This window comes from Pipistrellus kuhlii, unplaced genomic scaffold (assembly GCF_014108245.1).
Source record: "Pipistrellus kuhlii isolate mPipKuh1 unplaced genomic scaffold, mPipKuh1.p scaffold_m20_p_4, whole genome shotgun sequence".
Lineage (NCBI taxonomy): Eukaryota > Metazoa > Chordata > Mammalia > Chiroptera > Vespertilionidae > Pipistrellus > Pipistrellus kuhlii.
The window spans coordinates 83859450-83876261 of NW_023425540.1; the positions used below are offsets into that span (position 1 = coordinate 83859450).

The 16812-nt window shown below is 51.6% G+C and overlaps 1 protein-coding gene across 5 annotated transcripts in view; it reads right to left on the reverse strand.

Annotated features, from left to right (window-relative positions):
• CIITA (class II major histocompatibility complex transactivator) overlaps positions 1 to 16812 on the reverse strand; it is a 49005-nt gene that overhangs the window by 7562 nt on the left and 24631 nt on the right. For 4 of the 5 annotated variants that reach the window (XM_045571287.1, XM_036410367.2, XM_036410369.2 and 1 more), the window contains exons 3-15: positions 16582 to 16677; positions 14163 to 14225; positions 13905 to 13985; positions 11693 to 11737; positions 10452 to 10604; positions 9889 to 10032; positions 8828 to 8983; positions 8201 to 8269; positions 5552 to 7205; positions 4510 to 4668; positions 3746 to 3817; positions 785 to 865; positions 102 to 197 (exon numbers count right to left, since the gene is read on the reverse strand). In XM_045571287.1, coding sequence (XP_045427243.1) covers positions 102 to 197; positions 785 to 865; positions 3746 to 3817; positions 4510 to 4668; positions 5552 to 7205; positions 8201 to 8269; positions 8828 to 8983; positions 9889 to 10032; positions 10452 to 10604; positions 11693 to 11737; positions 13905 to 13985; positions 14163 to 14225; positions 16582 to 16677 — 2869 coding nt within the window. Of the gene's footprint in view, positions 1 to 101; positions 198 to 784; positions 866 to 3745; positions 3818 to 4509; positions 4709 to 5551; positions 7206 to 8200; positions 8270 to 8827; positions 8984 to 9888; positions 10033 to 10451; positions 10605 to 11692; positions 11738 to 13904; positions 13986 to 14162; positions 14226 to 16581; positions 16678 to 16812 lie in introns of those variants that run through there. The other variant, XM_036410370.2, reaches the window with a different exon arrangement.

The window sequence follows — 16812 nt, forward strand, 5'->3', positions numbered from 1 at the left end:
TGGATGGATGAATGATTGAATGGACAAGTGAAGGAAAGAATGAAAAAGCCAGCCCACCTTGAGGGAAAATGGAGCAAGAAGGGCAGGCCCAGCCCACTTACTTGAGAGTCTCCAGAGCCTTTAGCCGAGGGAAGGTGGCCGAGAGCTGTGCGACACCCTCGTCCCCGATCTTGTTCTCGCTCAGCGAGGAGTCCAGGCTGCAGGTGAAATCACATGGGGAGGCCATTAGCCAGTACCTTGGAAGTCACCTGACGTTTCCCCTCCCTCCGACCCACCTGGGGCCCCATTCCATCCCCCAGCCCTGGACATCCCATAGCAGATCTCTATCTGCTCCTGAGCTTTTGAGAGGGAGTCTTCATCACCCAAGGGCACCAACTGGACAGCCAGGCCACAAGGTTCTAGCTCTCCAAGGGCCTGAACCCCTATTTTGCTCCCTGGGCGCCCTCACAAGTTTGGGAAACTTCCTGGCAACCTCTTGAGCCTCGACTGTACCATGGGATTCTGCTCTCTGACCCTGCTGCTCTGTGGACTGCTGGAAGCAACATGTGAGGGGAAGAGTTTCAAAGGTCACAAAAGGATTAGACTTAAAAATAAAAAGGAGAAGGGGGTAGAATTCCCATCTGTTGTTGCTTCCCTGTAGTGGGGTCATCTGGTCAGTCACATCTGGTCAGTGGGGTCATCGGGCCAGCCCCATAAAGGAAGCTTTAGGACAGAGAGACAAACTCACACAAACTTACACAAACAGGGGCAGGGTTTGGGGAGTCACGGAAGGCTCTGTACTCACTCCAGGTGCTGGAGGGAGGAGAAGGCCTCCAGGATCCTCACCAGTTTGGGGAAAGCCTGGGGGCCCGAGACAGGGCCCAGCCTAGGAAGCAAAGAACAGAGGTAAGACCCTGAGACAGTCATGGTCCCTCAATTCAGCCTCAGGGTGGGTGGGGTACAGACAGGGCACAGAAGGCAGGCCCGTCTGAGGCCTCCTCCTCTACCCTAACTTCCCCCTCCCCCCCCCAGTCCCACCAAGTGGGACCCCAAATCTGCTCTGAGAAGATTTCAAAGCCCCCCAGTGGCCGGCTGGCAGCTCCCCAGCTGTCATCTGGGTGGGTTCTCACTCCTGCTTACATCGACATGCACCCTTCTCCTGCCTTGGTCTGGCTCCCAAATACTGGCTTGAGCACCCCAACCCCCAAAAAGATGGTTTGCTTATTTGCATTTTAATAACAAATAGAAGAGTTTCTTGAGCACTTATTATGTGCCAGGAACACAGCGTGTCTTTCACTGGGACTAGATCTCATTTAATTAGTCACAATAACTCTGAGCTAAGAGCAATTCTTGTCCCTATTTCACAGGTGGGGAACTGGAGGCACAGAGAGGTTAGCTAACTCACACAAGGCCACACAGCCTGGACTGTCATTTAGACTAGACTTTGAGAGAATGAGAAAAATAAAGACAATGGAGGGCTGTTTTGTTTTTAAAATATGGTAAACATAGAACAGTCCTTTATTCTGAAATTATATTCCTTAATGGACTTCTTTGCTGTTAAAATGTTCATTCTTTGATAAAATGATGGTGCAAGCAGGGGTTATTTTGCTTGTTTGGATGAATTTATACTTGATAAAAATTAAGATGGTAACTGCACATACTCACTCAAATTCACTCTGAAATATTGTGTCTTTGAAACCCTAAAGTTTGGGAACCACTAGCCTCGAGAAAGACCACGAGATAGGAGTCCATAATCTGTTTTTAATCAAGGACATGACACTTCCCTTCCCTGGGGCCTTTTGGGCAAATCCTTTCACTTCTGCACCTCAGTTTCCTAAAAGTTAGCTCTAACCTCATACGGTGCTAGGATTAAGGAATTCATTCATCAAATATTGATTATTTGCCTCCTGGGTGCCAGGCCCATAGAACCCGTCACGGAGACAGCTGTGAGCAAAACAGGCAAATATCCTTGCCCTTGTGGAGCTGAAATTCCAGAGGGTAAGACAAGTAATCAAAGATATTGGTATGCCTAGCAGGAGTGGCTCAGTGGTTGAGTGTTGACCTATGAACCAGGAGGTCATGGCTCAAGTCCCCAGTAGGGGGCGTGCTGGAGGAAGCCAATCAATGATTCATCGTTAATGTTTCTATTTCCCTCTCCCTTCCTCTCTGAAATCAATGAAAATATGTATTTAAAAAAAAATATTATATACTATCTGATGTGGGGGAAAATACATGGTGTGGGGTGAAATTTTACTTTAAAAAATGGGGTCAGTAATCAGTAAAGAAAAAAAAAAAAAATGGGGGTCAGAAAAGGCCTTGCTCAGTGAGAACTAGAAGAGAGTGAGGGAAAGTGTTCTGGGCAGAAGGACACTTTCTGCCCAGGACATACAAAGACCCAGAGGCCCGGCCATGCTTAGTAAGGTTGAAAACCAGCAAGGAGCCCATGTGACCGGAGTAGAGGGAGCAAGGGAGGGAGTGTAGGAGGTCAGGTGAAGAAGTAAGTGAGCACTGAATCAGAGAAGAACGCTGTCTACAAGACAGAGCCCGAGGGTTTTCAGCAGCCGAGCAATCTGACCTACGTGGGTAGATGAGGCCTACAGTGTGCCTGGAACAGTGGCTGCCAGTCATGCACCAGAATAGTCTTTCCTTCCTTCCTTCTTTCCTCAGAACTGTCTCGGGGCTTCCGGCTGCCAGGTGGCCTGTGTCCTGGTTCTGGGCTGTTCCACCTCACGGTTGCTATTCCCCAGAGCACAGTTCCGATCTTGAACCAGGGGCTTTTTAAGCTGAAAATAATTCTAAGCTAGAGGAGCCCTTGGTGATTGTTTTCATACATTTCCTCTTTTCAGCAATATTTTTATCTCTGCACAAATTTGGCAACTTGTCTCTGTTTGAAACAAGAAACTCTTTTTTTTTCCTTCTTTCCCCCCCCCCCCTTTTTTTCTGGGAGCAGGGGCAGCAGTGACCAGGAGAAGCAGACAGCTTGTGGGTGGCCAGCTGGGAACCTTGGGCAAGTTACTTAACCTCAGTGGGTCTCAGTTTCCTCATCTGTAAAATGGGAAAGATAATGACTCTCTCCCCAGAGCAGCTCTTGAAATTAGTGAAGTTATATATCAGATGGACTGAGTACACTGTAGGCGTTTAATAAGGCCTTCCTAATCGTTAGATGATTTTAGATTCCCTTACAAGGACCAAACACGAATTTAGCTTTTCTCTTTGTTGGAACAAGAGCCAGGCTGCACTGACTTTTGTGACTGCGCAAACAATTTACATTCTCCAGGCCTCCGTGTCTGCACCTGTACGATGGGGAGAGGATAGTAATACCTCTGCCCTGTGTGGCCTCCCCACCTGCTCATTCCCACTCCTCGCTCAAGGTTTATTGCTTTCATCACCTCCTCCAGGAAGTCCCCTGATCTCCCTCACCTCTGCACTCTCACAATCCTTGAGTTTCCTGCCACTTATCTCAGCAGGTGGCAACTGTCTCTTTACACAAGGCTGTGAGCTCATTGAGGACAATGGCGTTGTCCACCTGAGTAGGTCTGTTGAATGAATGAATTCAAATAAGCATGCTTGCCAGTCAATGAGCCAACTACAATATCTTGCTAGCCCAGAAGGGCCAAGCCCCAGCTGTTAGAAGCTAGTTCCCAGAGGGGTGGGGTGAGAGGGTAAGAATAATTCTGGGGACCCATCTTCCTTCTGGTGGCACAAGCCCAGCGAATGCTGGAGAAGAAACCTCACAGGGACCCAAGACAATCGCCCCTTTGCTTACGCAAACTCGAGCTTCTTTAGGTCCCGGATGGCGGGGAGTTCCCTGGCTATGTCTTCCGAGGAGCTTCTTGTCCTGGAGAGAAGGGACAATGTTAGGCAGGAGCAGGCTCTTTGCCTGATGCTGAGCCCCTACTTAGGTGTCCTAAGATACCTGCCCCAGGGCCCAAAATCCCCCCCAAAGATTGCCTTTCTTGTGGCTACAGATGCCCCCTATTAAAAAGAAAAACCTTGAGACAGGACGTTATTAAGGCATTACTGTGTGTTTCATGGCAAAGCCAGACCCATGCAGACAGCACAGAGTATGTGCTCAGACAATGCATGATGATGGCATGACTGAAAGACAGTTGTCCTGTGGTCAAGTTTCCTCTACTCTCTGGACTTTCGAGCTCTGCTTTCTATAAAATGGGTACCATACTGGTCCTGGCTGCCTTGAAAAGTTGCTGTATGTTTCCCTTCTGTTATTTGCTGCAGAAGGCAGCTCATTAAAATCTCTTAGCAAAGAAGAGTACGCGCATCCCTGGCTTTAGCTGGGAAAGACTTAGGTACATGATGGCAAGTTTTGAACGGGACAAAATGGAAGTTCTGGGGGCTCTGCCTGGGTGGTAACTGCATTGAGAGATTCTGGGTAGCCATGGCCCAGGGCGAGGGCATGGGATGTCCCAAAGGAGAGGATGCCTTGGAAGTGCTAAGGGAAAACTTGATCTTAGGTCCTCTAGGCCTTCAACTTGCCTGGCCTGGACCACCTCCCACCCCCGTCCCCCTCACCTCTGGATCTGCACAAGGTTGCCCAGGTCTTCCACATCCTTCATGGACTCGGCTTTGAAAGGCTCAATAGTGAACTTCTCTTCCACCGCCTGGAGTAGCTTGGCCTCCCCATGCTGTTGTAGGGACTCCCACAGCCCCACCGTGTCACTCAAAGCGGCCCTGTGGAGGGAGGGCCTCAGACCCCTGCACGGTGACAGGGCTAGACCCTAATGAAGGGGCAGCTTCCTGAAGGGACCTCCTACGTATTCAGAGACTTCCCTCTCTCAGCTGAACGCTCACCTCCTCCCGAAAGCCTCAGAGACCATGTCAGCCCTTATTGATTCCCCGCCCCCCCAAATCCCTGAGTGGTTTGGTTTCCCTTTTTGCTTTGACTACTAGGAAGCTCAGTGCTAAATTCTTGGATTGAACCACTACAATGACGTAGGACCTTACAGCTTAGGTAAAGTGTATCTATGGGAAAGGCGGGAGAGATTCTCTAGAGATTAGGCTGAAGTGTTTAAAACAGAAGGATTTAAGTGAGCCAAATTGGAAATTTAAGTGTCATTCATTCCCTTCGGATTGGGAGACTTCTAAAGGGTTGTAAGTATGGCCAGATTCAAGTTCCGGGAAGACTGCTCTGATGGTTAAATATAGTGACGTGGAACAGGAGAGAATGAATGGAAGTAGGGAGGTGGAGGGAAGGCTGTAGCTTTACTCCAATCATGACAGAATGGTGGCCTGATCGGGGGTGGAGAGAAAACAAATCTGAACCTCAATCAGTCTTAGATTCTAGACATGGCCCAGTGCCTGGCATATGGGCACCTTCAAATACTGGTTGAAAGAATGAAGCTGTCTCGGGTGTATGTATGATCTTGGCAAGCTGCTGGCCCTCTCTGAACTTCAGCCTCATCTTAAAAACGAGGGAATCACTTCTGCCCCCCACCCCCGCCCGCCCCTGGCTGCTGTGCATATACGTGCGACCCCACAGAATGAACTCAGCATGGTAGCAAGACCACAGCAGGTGCTCATGTAAAGAAGCCCCTCTCCTATCCCCTGACCCCACCTGAACCGGGTGACGCAGCTGAGTCCCACGAGACTCCTGAGTCCAGAGGGGTCAATGCCCGTGCTGCGGAGGTCCAGGGAAAAGTCACGGCCCGCTGTCTCCAAGGTCCTGCCCAGGATGTGGGTGTCCGGAGGTGTGAGCCGGGTGCCCACAAAGGAGAGGTGGGCGGGGAGCCCCTGCACCACATGCCGCCAAAGGCCAGCGTCCGACGCCTCGTGGGCACAGTGCAGCAGCTCCAGCAGCCGCCCCGCCTGCAGCAACCCTGGCTGCAGCCGCTTCAGGTACTTGGTGAGCACCTTCTGCTTCCTGTCCACCACGCTGGCCACCGCCGGCCCGGCCAGGGCTCCCAGGCAGCAGGCGTGAGGCTGGAAGATCAGCCCGGCCAGAAAGCGCGGCATGCCCTCCAGCCAGTTGTCATAGGGCCTCTTCTTCCTCGGGGTCAATGCCAAGTACTGCGGCAGCTCCTTGTCCTTGATCTCACCGCTCAGAGCCAGCCAGAGGGCCCCCAGGAAGCACTGCAGGAGGAAGCTGGGGAAGGCCAGCTCGGTCTCTGGAGCCCCAGGGCAGGGCTGCACCAAGCCTTTGGCCACAGCCCAGGCCCTCACCTTCTCTGGGAGCCGGTCCTCCCGCATGGCACTGTGGTGTCCGCGGCCCAGCTCCCAGGCCAGCCTGGCCACCGCCTCCAGGGCCCCGGGGGGGCTGTCATGGACCGCCGGGCCTAGGAGGCCAACGTAGAGTCCTGTCAGTGTGGAAGGCAGCTCGGCTGCCTCCTCCTGCTCCAGGAGGGCCTGCGAGAGCTGGCACACGGCCCGGCACACGGTAGGGCTGTGGCTGTGACTGAGAAGCAGGGGCTGGCCCCGGAGAAGTGCCAGGGCTCTTTCCCGATGGTGAGCAGCCCCCACGTGTTCAAAGTAGCATTCCACATAGGTCTCAGCCTGCTGGGCCGAGAAGCCGGCCATCTGGAACAGGGCGTCTGCCTTGCTCAGGCTCTGCGCCAGGCGGCCCCGGGACCGGACCGTGACCAGCAGGGTACAGCCTCGCAGCAACTTGCGCTGGAGGAGGCCAGCCAGCAGCCCCCGGAGGGAGCTGGGCTCCGCCGCTGCTGACATGGGTCCACTTGCACCGGGCAAGAGGCCATCTTGGGCTTCGAGCTCCTCAAAGGCGTCCAGGATGAGCAGAAGGCGGTCAGGCCTCTTCAGGATATGACCAAAGACCTCACTGTCCCCCGGCAGTGGCTGCGGGCCCAGGGAGAAGAGCAGATCCTGCAGGCGGTAGGTGTCCCCTGATCGGTCCAAACAGTGGCAGGGCAGGTAGAAGACAAAGTCGTACTGTGGCAGCTGGCCGCAGGCCCAGGCCCGGCTCACTGCCCGGGCCCAGCGGCTCTTCCCCTGTCCTGCCTTGCCCAGCACAGCGATCACCTGTGTCTCACGCGGCCGCCGGCCATCGCTAGCAGCAAGCAGCACCCCAGGCAGACCTCCAGAGGCTGGCTGCTGCTCTGCCCAGTCCAGGGTGACCAGTTCCCTCTCCAGGCTCTTGCTGCTGCTCCTCCCCAGCCGGGCCCTCATCAGGTCCACCTCCACCAGGATGTCTTCCGGGCCTGCGGGCGTGGCCTGGTACTTGTCCCGTAGTGAACGGCAAAACTGCTCCACCCTCTCTGCCAAGACAAGGGATGTGTGGGGTGAGGGGAGGATGCTAGTGGCAGGACTGGCCACCATGAGGGCAGCCAAGAGGCCACCATCACGAGCTTCTTCATTCATTCACCACACGATCTTTACCAACCACCTTCTTTATCAACTGCCTCATTGTTACCCAAATACTCATTCATTCCCACACCCACCATTCCCTCATCTTCTCATTTACCTTTCCACTTCTTCATGTACTTACTAACCTTCTTCTTTACTCACTCACAATAGGGAGGACTTTGGTGGGGTGTTAATAGTTAAGATTGTGGCCAAAACTGGTTTGGCTCAGTGGATAGAGCATTGGCCTGCGGACTGAAAGGTCCCGGGTTCGATTCCGGTCAAGGGCATGTACCTTGGTTGCGGGCACATCCCCAGTAGGGGGTGTGCAAGAGGCAGCTGATCGAGATGATTCTCTCTTGTAGATGTTTCTAACTCTCTATCCCTCTCTCTTCTTCTCTGTAAAAAATCAGTAAAATATATTTTTTAAAAATAGTTAAGATTGTGAAATCCATGTGTCTGGTTCAAATCTTAGCTCCACCACTTATTAGTGTATCTTGAGCATGTTATATATCCATTATGCCTCAGTTTCCTCATCTGTAAAATGGGGGTAATATGAGGGTTGTTTGTGATGTTAATGATATACACTAATAAAAGAGTAAGATGCAAATCGACTGTAACTTCTTCCATCCCCTTACTCAGTCACCCACTCTTCTTTCATTCATTCTCTCAACCTTGCAAACAAGATACAGCACTAGTGTGGGCTTATTGAAAGGTAGGTCTTTAATAAATGTACTGGAGTTTGAGTGCTAGAATGAATGTGATATGATGGCAGGATCAAATGAGTGAATGAATGAATGAGTATGCCAAAATAAGCAGTTGAACAAATGTTGAGTGAATGAGTGAAGTAAAGCTAGACTTGGGCTCCTGCCTCCAACACCCAGGGCAGAGGGACCCTGCTACCACTCACCAGGATATTTTGGAGGCTTCCTGGAGGCCTTGCCGGCTTCCCGACATTGGGTGGGGGACATCTCATCCTCTGGAGATGAAGAAGACAGTGTCAGAATTAAGGTGAAGAGTACCCTAGGGTCTTCCCTCCCTCTGAGGCATTCAGTTCTCTGAGTATGCAGAAGTATGCAGAAGGTAGAGCCCACAAGGGCTGGGGGGAAAGGGGGTGTCACAAGGTGGGGACTTAAGATTATATCCTACTCAAAGATCTCTTTCTTTGGCCAGCTTTACTTTTAAACATTTTCACCAATGTTTTTAAAAATCACAATATGTAAAATGTCAAGATTCCCAGATTCTGCTGACAATTCAGAATTTCTGGCCACACTGGGCTTTCCTGCCTGGTGACAAGCTGATAAAGGCTGGTGGCCTGGTTTAGGTGGGACCTGGATTCTCCAGCTGTCCCCCTCACCCACCCTCCCAGGCCCTCCACTCCCTGGACACCCCCCCTCTGCCCTGCCCTGTTTACATAAACACAACCTGCTTGTCCCTGCAGGCAGCTGAGTGTGGACCTGATCTTCTGCAGCAGCAATTCTTTCCCCAGGACCTGAATCCTGCTTCCAGTGCCTCTCACAGACCCTGAGCCCCTTACCTGTTACATTTGCACGGGAGGTCAGGGCTGGCTCTGGCATGCTGGGAAGGTCAGCGGCAGCCGGGGCGAAGGGGCTGGTGGAGCCAGGTCTGTCTGGGGACTTCGGGAGGCTGGGGACAGCTGGGTTGCTAGAAGGGGGTGCTTGGGGCATCTCACCTAAATTGTGTGGAAAGGGAATATAAGAACAACTGGATGCCCAGCCAGGAACCTAGTTGAGTCACCTAGTTGAGACACTCAAATCAGCCTGTGGGGCTTGGAGAGTCTGGGGAGAGGAAAAGAGAACTTCCAATGGACAACATTTCATAATGGAAGAAAATTTCATAGTTGAAGAAAAAGCTCTGGAGTTACATCTAGCTCCTGAAACCTTGGTTTCCCTACCTGTGAAATGAACACATTCACTCATAGAGAACTTAGGTCAGTGTTCATTTTCCTAGATGCCCAAAATGTCCCCCTGCTTCTGGGACACCTGTGACTTATACATAAATTGGCAATGCCACCTTCAAAGGATGCTCTTCAATGGAGTGGAAGTATAGCCTGGCCTCATTCTCTCTCCCATCTCTGAGAGCCAAACATGCCTTCCCCTGGGCAATTCACAGCCCATCATTGTGACCATCAGAACGGATCATTTTACTAATCATAAAACAAGGTAATTCAGAGAAAGCTGTGCAAGGATGCACACCAAACTACTCACAAGGTTTTACTAAAAGAGTGAGGGAGAGACTCGGTGATCCTTATAAGCATCTCTTATTGTTTGACTTTTTAATGCATATGTATTGTTGTTGTAGTTTAAAAATATAACAGTGTCTAATAATGTGGGGAAAAGAAGGAAAAAATGAAGGCTTAGTGGGGAAAAGTGACACTTGAAGGCCACACAGCCACTCAGTGGGTCGCTCACCCAGATCCCCTAGGGGAGCTCTGCTCCTCTACTTTGATTCTTGGGAAGTGGAGACAGAGAGGAGAGAGGATCATAGAAGGGTACTAGGTTGCACCTGCCAAATGCCTGGGGAGGGGGGAGGAGTTAGGTAGCAGGAGAGGGGTGGGGCCAGGCCTCCCTCACTCACCTTGGTAGATGAGTATACTGGACACCTCTGTTCCGGCTCCTGAGATTTGCCAGAGCCCCTGGGGCAGAGCAGGGAGGGTGGGGATGATGTGGATGGGCCCAGCAGGGAGACTCAGGCAGCTCAGCAAGGAACCGGAGGGGGGCGCTGCAAGAGACCAAGGCAGTGAGGTGGGATCCTCCAAAGCACCTGCGTTTGTAATCCTGTTTTGTGATTATCTGATTATTATCTGGCTCTCATCCTAAAGGGAGCAGCAGCGGTGTCTGCCTTCCCAAGGCAGTGTCCCTGGAGCCTGGCAGAGTGGCTGACACAGAGAAGTGCTCCCTCCACAGTGGATGGCACTGGCTGGCGGGCAAATTCTCTAATTGGTGGCGATTCCATGCTGTGCCTCCAGGGACATGTTTTCTGGCACAGACCGAGTGGATGGGAACCCAGGATGGGACTGGCTGGGACGGGAGCGGGTGACACTGGTTGGGGGTCAGGATTCTGTCCCTGGTGGGCCCTGTCTTTGTCACTCCTCTGGCACAGGGAGGGGGAAGCCCTCCTTCTCCCAGCCCCTCACCTACCAGGCGTCAGGACGGTTTCCTCCAGCCCAGTCTGGACGGATGTGGGCTCCTTGTTGAACAGAGCAGGGGGTGATGGGCAGGGCAGAGCTGAGGAGTCAATCACTGGCCCCACCAGGAACGTGTCAGTCATCACGGGCGCAGTCAGGGGCTCGGCTGTATGGAAGGCCATGTTAGAGGCTGCATGGGACCTAAGAGGCTGCCTGGAGGGGTCTTCCTGGGGTGGGAGCGCTCTGGAAGAAGGGTACATCTCTCTCCTGGCAGTTGGAGGAAACTCCCATCTGCTTCTCAGCCCTGGGCAAAGCTGGTTTGATCAGCAACTACTCTGTGCCGGGCAGCCAAGCCCCTGTCCCCAGCCCTCTCTGTGCCTGGGCCCTAAGAGCTTCCTGAGGTGGAGACTCGTGGTGGTCCCATTAAGCCACTGAGGCAGGACACACCTGACGTAGGCTGCTGGCCCAGGGCCCTTCTACTTCCTACAGCCAGTCACAGAGTTCCCAAGGAGACCCAGGCACTTCCCAAAGAAGAGTGGTGGCGCCCCCATCAGACTGGGGCAAGGGTGTAATGGGGAGACTAAGAGGGTAGAGACCTGCTTCCCTCATTCGACTGGGTGCTCCCTGAAGACAGGGACTGCTCCCCCATTATCCTGGGGTCTTCAGGGGCAGGACCCCTACCTCCCTGAGGTCAGGGACTAGGCTTCCTCCATCAGACCACAAGCCTCTTATTCCTCAGTCTGTTCCCCAGGGGCTGGTCTTTCCACCTTTGCAATAACAACTGGGTGGGAGGAGGGGGGAGAGGAAGCATCTGGTGGGGAAGATGGTGAGCTAGGAGGAAGAGGTTCACTGAAGCTTGATGTTGGGAGGGCAGGCATGGGTGACGGGCTGCACTCTGAAAGAAGCAGTGGAGCAAGGTGAGGATCTGCTTGAGAGGGAGCGAGATCTCAGCTCTGACTCAGCATAAAGAGGAGGGAGGGATGTTAGGGAGGAAGCTCTGTGGGAGAAGCTGTTTCCTGGTAGCCCTCAGACTACACAGCTTTGGGATCCTAAACTTGTTCACTGGTTGTGTGATCTGGGACACGTGGCTTTGCCTCTCTGATCCCTGGCTCTCAAATGCCAATTTCTGTATGTACAATAGTTGAGGAGCCCTGGCTGGCCCGCCTTGCAGTCCCTCTAACACCAGCGCGCCCCCCCCCCCCACCCCCCACTCCACCCCACCCCACCCCGCCCTCGGGCCCACCACCTGCTCACCCAGCTTCCTGTGCTTCAGGTCTGCAGGCAGCTCCTCTGGGAAGGCTGCAGAGAGAACACCGGGGTCAGCAGGCCCAGGGGAGGGGTGTTCCCAGCCAGGAGGGGCTCCTGGGCCCCCACAGGCTAAAGAGGTGGCCTTGGGGGTCCAACTCCCACCCCCTGACCTCATCTGTTTGCTTATAACCAAACCCCACCTCGAAGCTCCCAGGACAGTGAGGTACAGGAAGTGGCACAAGCACAGAGGGGACACACAAAGACAAGTTTGAATTTAAAAAAATATGAAACACCTGCTTTTGATCCCTTCCTAGCTGTGTGTCTTTGCAACACAGCCTCTCTGAGCCTATGAGCTCTCATCTGTGAACTGGAAGTGTGGGAGGGGGATCCTACCTCACAGGAGTACACCTGTGAGTACTCCTCAAAAATTGGTGAGTAAGAATCAAATACTTAGCACACCAATGGTGTCCCTTAGCAAGGGGTAAACAAACCACAATTCATCCACCAATGAAATACTGTGCAGCCCTGAAAATGAACACGGAAGGACGCTGAAAGATGTACAGGGAAGTGTGCTATCATCTGCAATTCACTTTAAATTTCCCAAATGTAACATGAATGAATGGGTGGATGGATAGAGGGATGGACAAATGGATAGAAATGCGTTCAGGCAAATACAGCCAAACATTTGGTAGCTCTGTGGTTTGAAGCACAATTCTTCCACCTTTATTGTATGTGGCCAATCCTCATAAAAAATGTTGGGGAAAACATTCATAAAATGAAAACAAGAGGGAGGAAGGTAGGGATGGAGAGAGAGAGAAAGAGAGAGAGAGAGAGAGAGAGAGAGAGAGAGAGAGAGAGAGAGAGAGAGAAATGAAAGATGGGAGGAAGGAAGAGTTTCCTAGAGGCAAGACAATTCTCTATCAGTAATGTAGAAGTGACCGCTCTTCCTCCCCCTGCCACCACCAGACTGTTAAATGAAGAAAGCCAGATGCAGATAGCATAGGTAAAAAATGTGGCCATTTGTGTAGAAAATTAAAAAAGAAAAAAACCACACAACTTTGAGTTGGGTTCTAGATAAATAACATGTCTAACAAGGCAAAGAGGAAAGTGACAGCATAGGTTGTCTTCAGAGAGGGGAACCGAGAGAATTAAACTAAAAAAAACCTGTTTGAACATAAAGAAATTGGTACAGGGCTTACAGTTGGTCTGGCAAATAGTATGCACGTCATTCACTGTTATGCCCATTTTACAGATAATTTTCATCCAATGGGTATTTATTGAGGTACTACTGCATGCCAGGCACTTTGGTAGATGCTGGGGATGTGGTGACGAGCAAGAAAGACAAGAGGGAGAACTAGGCAAAAGGCAATAAATAAAATTAGTTCAGACTATGACAGTACTAAGGTGCTAGGAGAGACACAACAAGGTGAAAGTAAACGAGGTAATCACGTGAAAATTGTGGTCAAGGAAAGCCTCCTGGCGGAGGTGACATGTTAGCCAAGACCTAAAAGATCTGAAGGAGCTGGCCATGGAAAGAAGTAGGGGAAGGACATTACAGATAAAGAGAACAGCAAGTGCCAAGGCCCTGAGGCCAGGAAGGGTCCGTGGGTTACAGGAATGGAAAGAAGCCAGTGTGGCTGGGGCAGGGTGGCTTATGGGGAGTTTGGAGAGGTGGAAATGGCCTGATCCTGCAGGCCCTGTGGGATGTATTTTGCAGCCATTGGAATGTTAACAGGGAAGCGGAATGATTTGGTTTGTAGTTAGAAAGCTCCTGTTGGCTGCCAGATTGAGGAGGCAGGGAGACTGAGTAGGAAGTTCAAAAAGGTGCAGGTACTTGCCAAGCTCACAGGGAGCATAAGTAGCAGATCCAGGATTAAAGCCCAGGCCTTGCTGACTCCAAAACCTCCCCCACATACAGGGGTGTCAGCTAAAGACAAAAGGGAAGCCAGAGCCAAAAGGTCCTTCAGACATAGCAGTCAACACAGCCAGTGACAGAGACCCACCAGGAGAGTAGCCACTCGCACCGCACCGGGGCTTCTGGTTCCTCCAGGGCTCCTCAGGGGGCCGTGGTGAGGGGAGAGGCAGGTGGAACACCCACACCCAGGAGGATTCGACAGGTCTGAATGAGGGAAGCCACTGAAAGCCTCAACAGGCTGTGGGCGGAGGCAGGGCCAGGAGTCAAGCGAGACTGGGTAGGGCCAGGGTGGGGCTCACTCACGTCTTTTCTGACTCTTTTGTCCAGCTTCCTCCAGCATCTCCACACTCTCGCTGATCACATCTTCTAATCCTATGTGCTCGACTTCGGAAGAAAACCAGACGCCAACAAGCACAGTCAATGGACACCCCAGCTGAACCCGTGCTGTCCCTCTGTTGGGAAGGGATCTGACCACCCATGAAAGACTGGTCTTCGGGCATTAGAGTGCTCCCCAAGGAACAAGGAAGGACATGTGGGCTGAGCCAAGAGCCCCCAACTTACTGAAAATGTCTTTGCTCAGGCCCTCGAACTGGGAGTCCTGGAACACATACTGGTCCAGTTCCGCTGCCCAGACAAGGAGAAGTGCAGTCAGTGAGTTCCCAATAATGTTTGCCGGATGAATGATCACATTCATGAAGGAACACTGAGCCTTTGTGGGCTCTTAATCTAACAGAAGGGCTGGGGTATGTATCCACAAAAATGTATCTACTGCTATAAAGGAGTGCAGCACAGTGTGGATGAGGTGTCAGGGGGGCTTGAGTTTCAATTCCAGCTCTGTCTCCCCGACTATGCAATCTTGGGCCAGTTACTTAATCTCTCAGGGGACCCTCACTTCATCATCCGTGTCATGAGAATAAATCATGCCTACAACCTAGGAACTGATGGTGAGAATTAGAGGCTCTGCATTAGAGACTGAGAGCCTGGCTAATTATACAAAGGAGAATGTGGTTTGGAACCAGTAGGAAGACAACGATCATGGCAGGAGGTCTGAGGAGAGAGTGGGATGAGGCAGTCAGAGAGGGCTTCCGAGAGAAAGGGATCCTGGTGGCAGGCCTTGAAAGATGGGGCAGAGCCTGAGAGGTGGAGAATAGGGGCTTTCTGGATATTTGGGGTATGTATGGGAGACTCTGAGAGACAGGTATCTGCAGGAGAAATTTCATGTTGGGAAATTTAGGACTTAATTTTATAGATAACAGGGAGTCATAAAGGCTTCTGAGCTGAGGAATGGAGGAAGGGCAAACATGATGATGATGATGATTGTAACAGAGATGATGACTATTAGGGTGGGGTGGTACCTAATACTTATTGAATGCGTACTCTTTGCAAATTCCTTTTCTAACTACTTTACACACATATGTGTATGCATTCAATTCTCCCCAGCCATTCCATGGGGGAAAGTGTGATTATCATTCCCATTTTTTTTACACATATGGAAGCCAACATAATATTTCAGGATGTCTCAAATGATTGCGTGTCCACGCCAGGGTGTGGCCCTCTAGGAGCAAACCCACAGCCTTGAGGAGCTCAGGCAGTTCCACTTCCTGTGTAGATGCCTCTCAGGAAGAAACCCCCAAATCATGGTGATGCCCAGGTTCTTTGCTACTGCCTCCGGTTGTGAGGAAGTGTCAGTGCTCTCAGCCCAAAACACTTCTGCTTCCTGCGAGTAAATTCCCAGGAAGAAAGGAAGCAGGCAGGCTCTCGGTTCTGTAATTTGAAACCTCTCTCCGTCTTCTACCCTGGCGTGACACTGGACTGTGCCCTGGGAAAGACCAGCCACATTTGTGTTGAGCACAGGCCCCCTGAGTGACGTGCTCCTGGGGTTGCCAGAAAAAGGGCAACTAAGACCAGCTGTGCAGGTTGTTCAGCATACAAGGTGCCCAGCTAAGAGGACAAATGGGAGGCAGGAAATTCAGCCAGCACTTTACATTGTTTAAAATTGATTTTAGGAAGAGGAAGGGAGAGAGAGAAACATCGATGTGAGAAATACCGATTGATTGCCTCCTTTACACACCCCAACCAGGGATCCAACCCACAACCTGGGCAAGTGCCCTGACCAGGAATCGAACCTGCCATCTTTGGGTGTATGAGACACGACACTACAACCAGCTGAGCTACAGCCAGCTGAGGACACGGCCAGGGCTCAGCCTGCACTGTAATAGCCAAGTGGTTACTTTCCGGTAGGGGCTGTGTCTTCCAAAAGAAAGGCTGCCTTTTTCTACCTCAACAAAGTCTCTTTGTGGGATAGTCGTGGCTCCAGTGAGGAGGGATCCTTACCCCAACCAGCCCCTGAACATCAACAATGCAAACACCTCTCCCTAGACTTCCGCCTTTCTGAAAGCCTAGCTCTTTTTAAAGCTGCAACCCAGCCTCTGAGCTTATGCCTTAGCAAACCTTCCCACCCCAGATACTTCCCTTTTCGTGGTTAAGAGTAGGACTCTGAAACAAGAAAGACGTAGGTTAGCATTTCAGACCTGCCCATAACTATCTCTAATGCAGGTTTGGGTAGATTGCTTCACCTCTGAACTCCATTTCATTATCTGTAAAATAGAGATAGTAATATTGCCTACTTCCTCTGTTGTAAGGATGCAGCACATTGGGGGGTTAGAGTAGTTTGGGCTTAGGAGCTGGGGAGAATGGGAGGAAAGAACAAGAAATAGAAAAGGGTAGAGAAGTGGCGGCAAAGGATGTAAAAGTGAGGTTTTGTTTGCCTGTGGGTCATTAGTGGAGGGGCCAGTCTCCCTCACTTCTCTCCATCTTCTTGGAGTCCGCCCTGGAGTCTGTTCTTTAGCCCTTGCCTCACATCCCCTTTTGCTCTGATTTGTGAGAGAGGGGCTGTGGCTCATGGTGAATGGGGGAGACTAACAAAAGAGGAAAAAACCTTTCCCCTTAACTCTGTTTTCTGGGCCAGAATATTTCTCACCGATATTGGCATAAGCTTCCCTGGTCTCTTCATCACCTTCTATGTCGTACAACAGCCTGCTGAATTGCTCGCAGTTGATAGTATCCGAGTCAGGTTCTGCAGGGAAATAAGAGAGATCTGGGAAGAGGGCTGGTTGGGGAGGCGGAAGGGAGGAGCGAGCAGGGCTGGGCTGGGAGACTAGGAAACATTCTCAGTGCTAGAGCCAGCCTCGCGCCAGGGACAGGAGCTGTC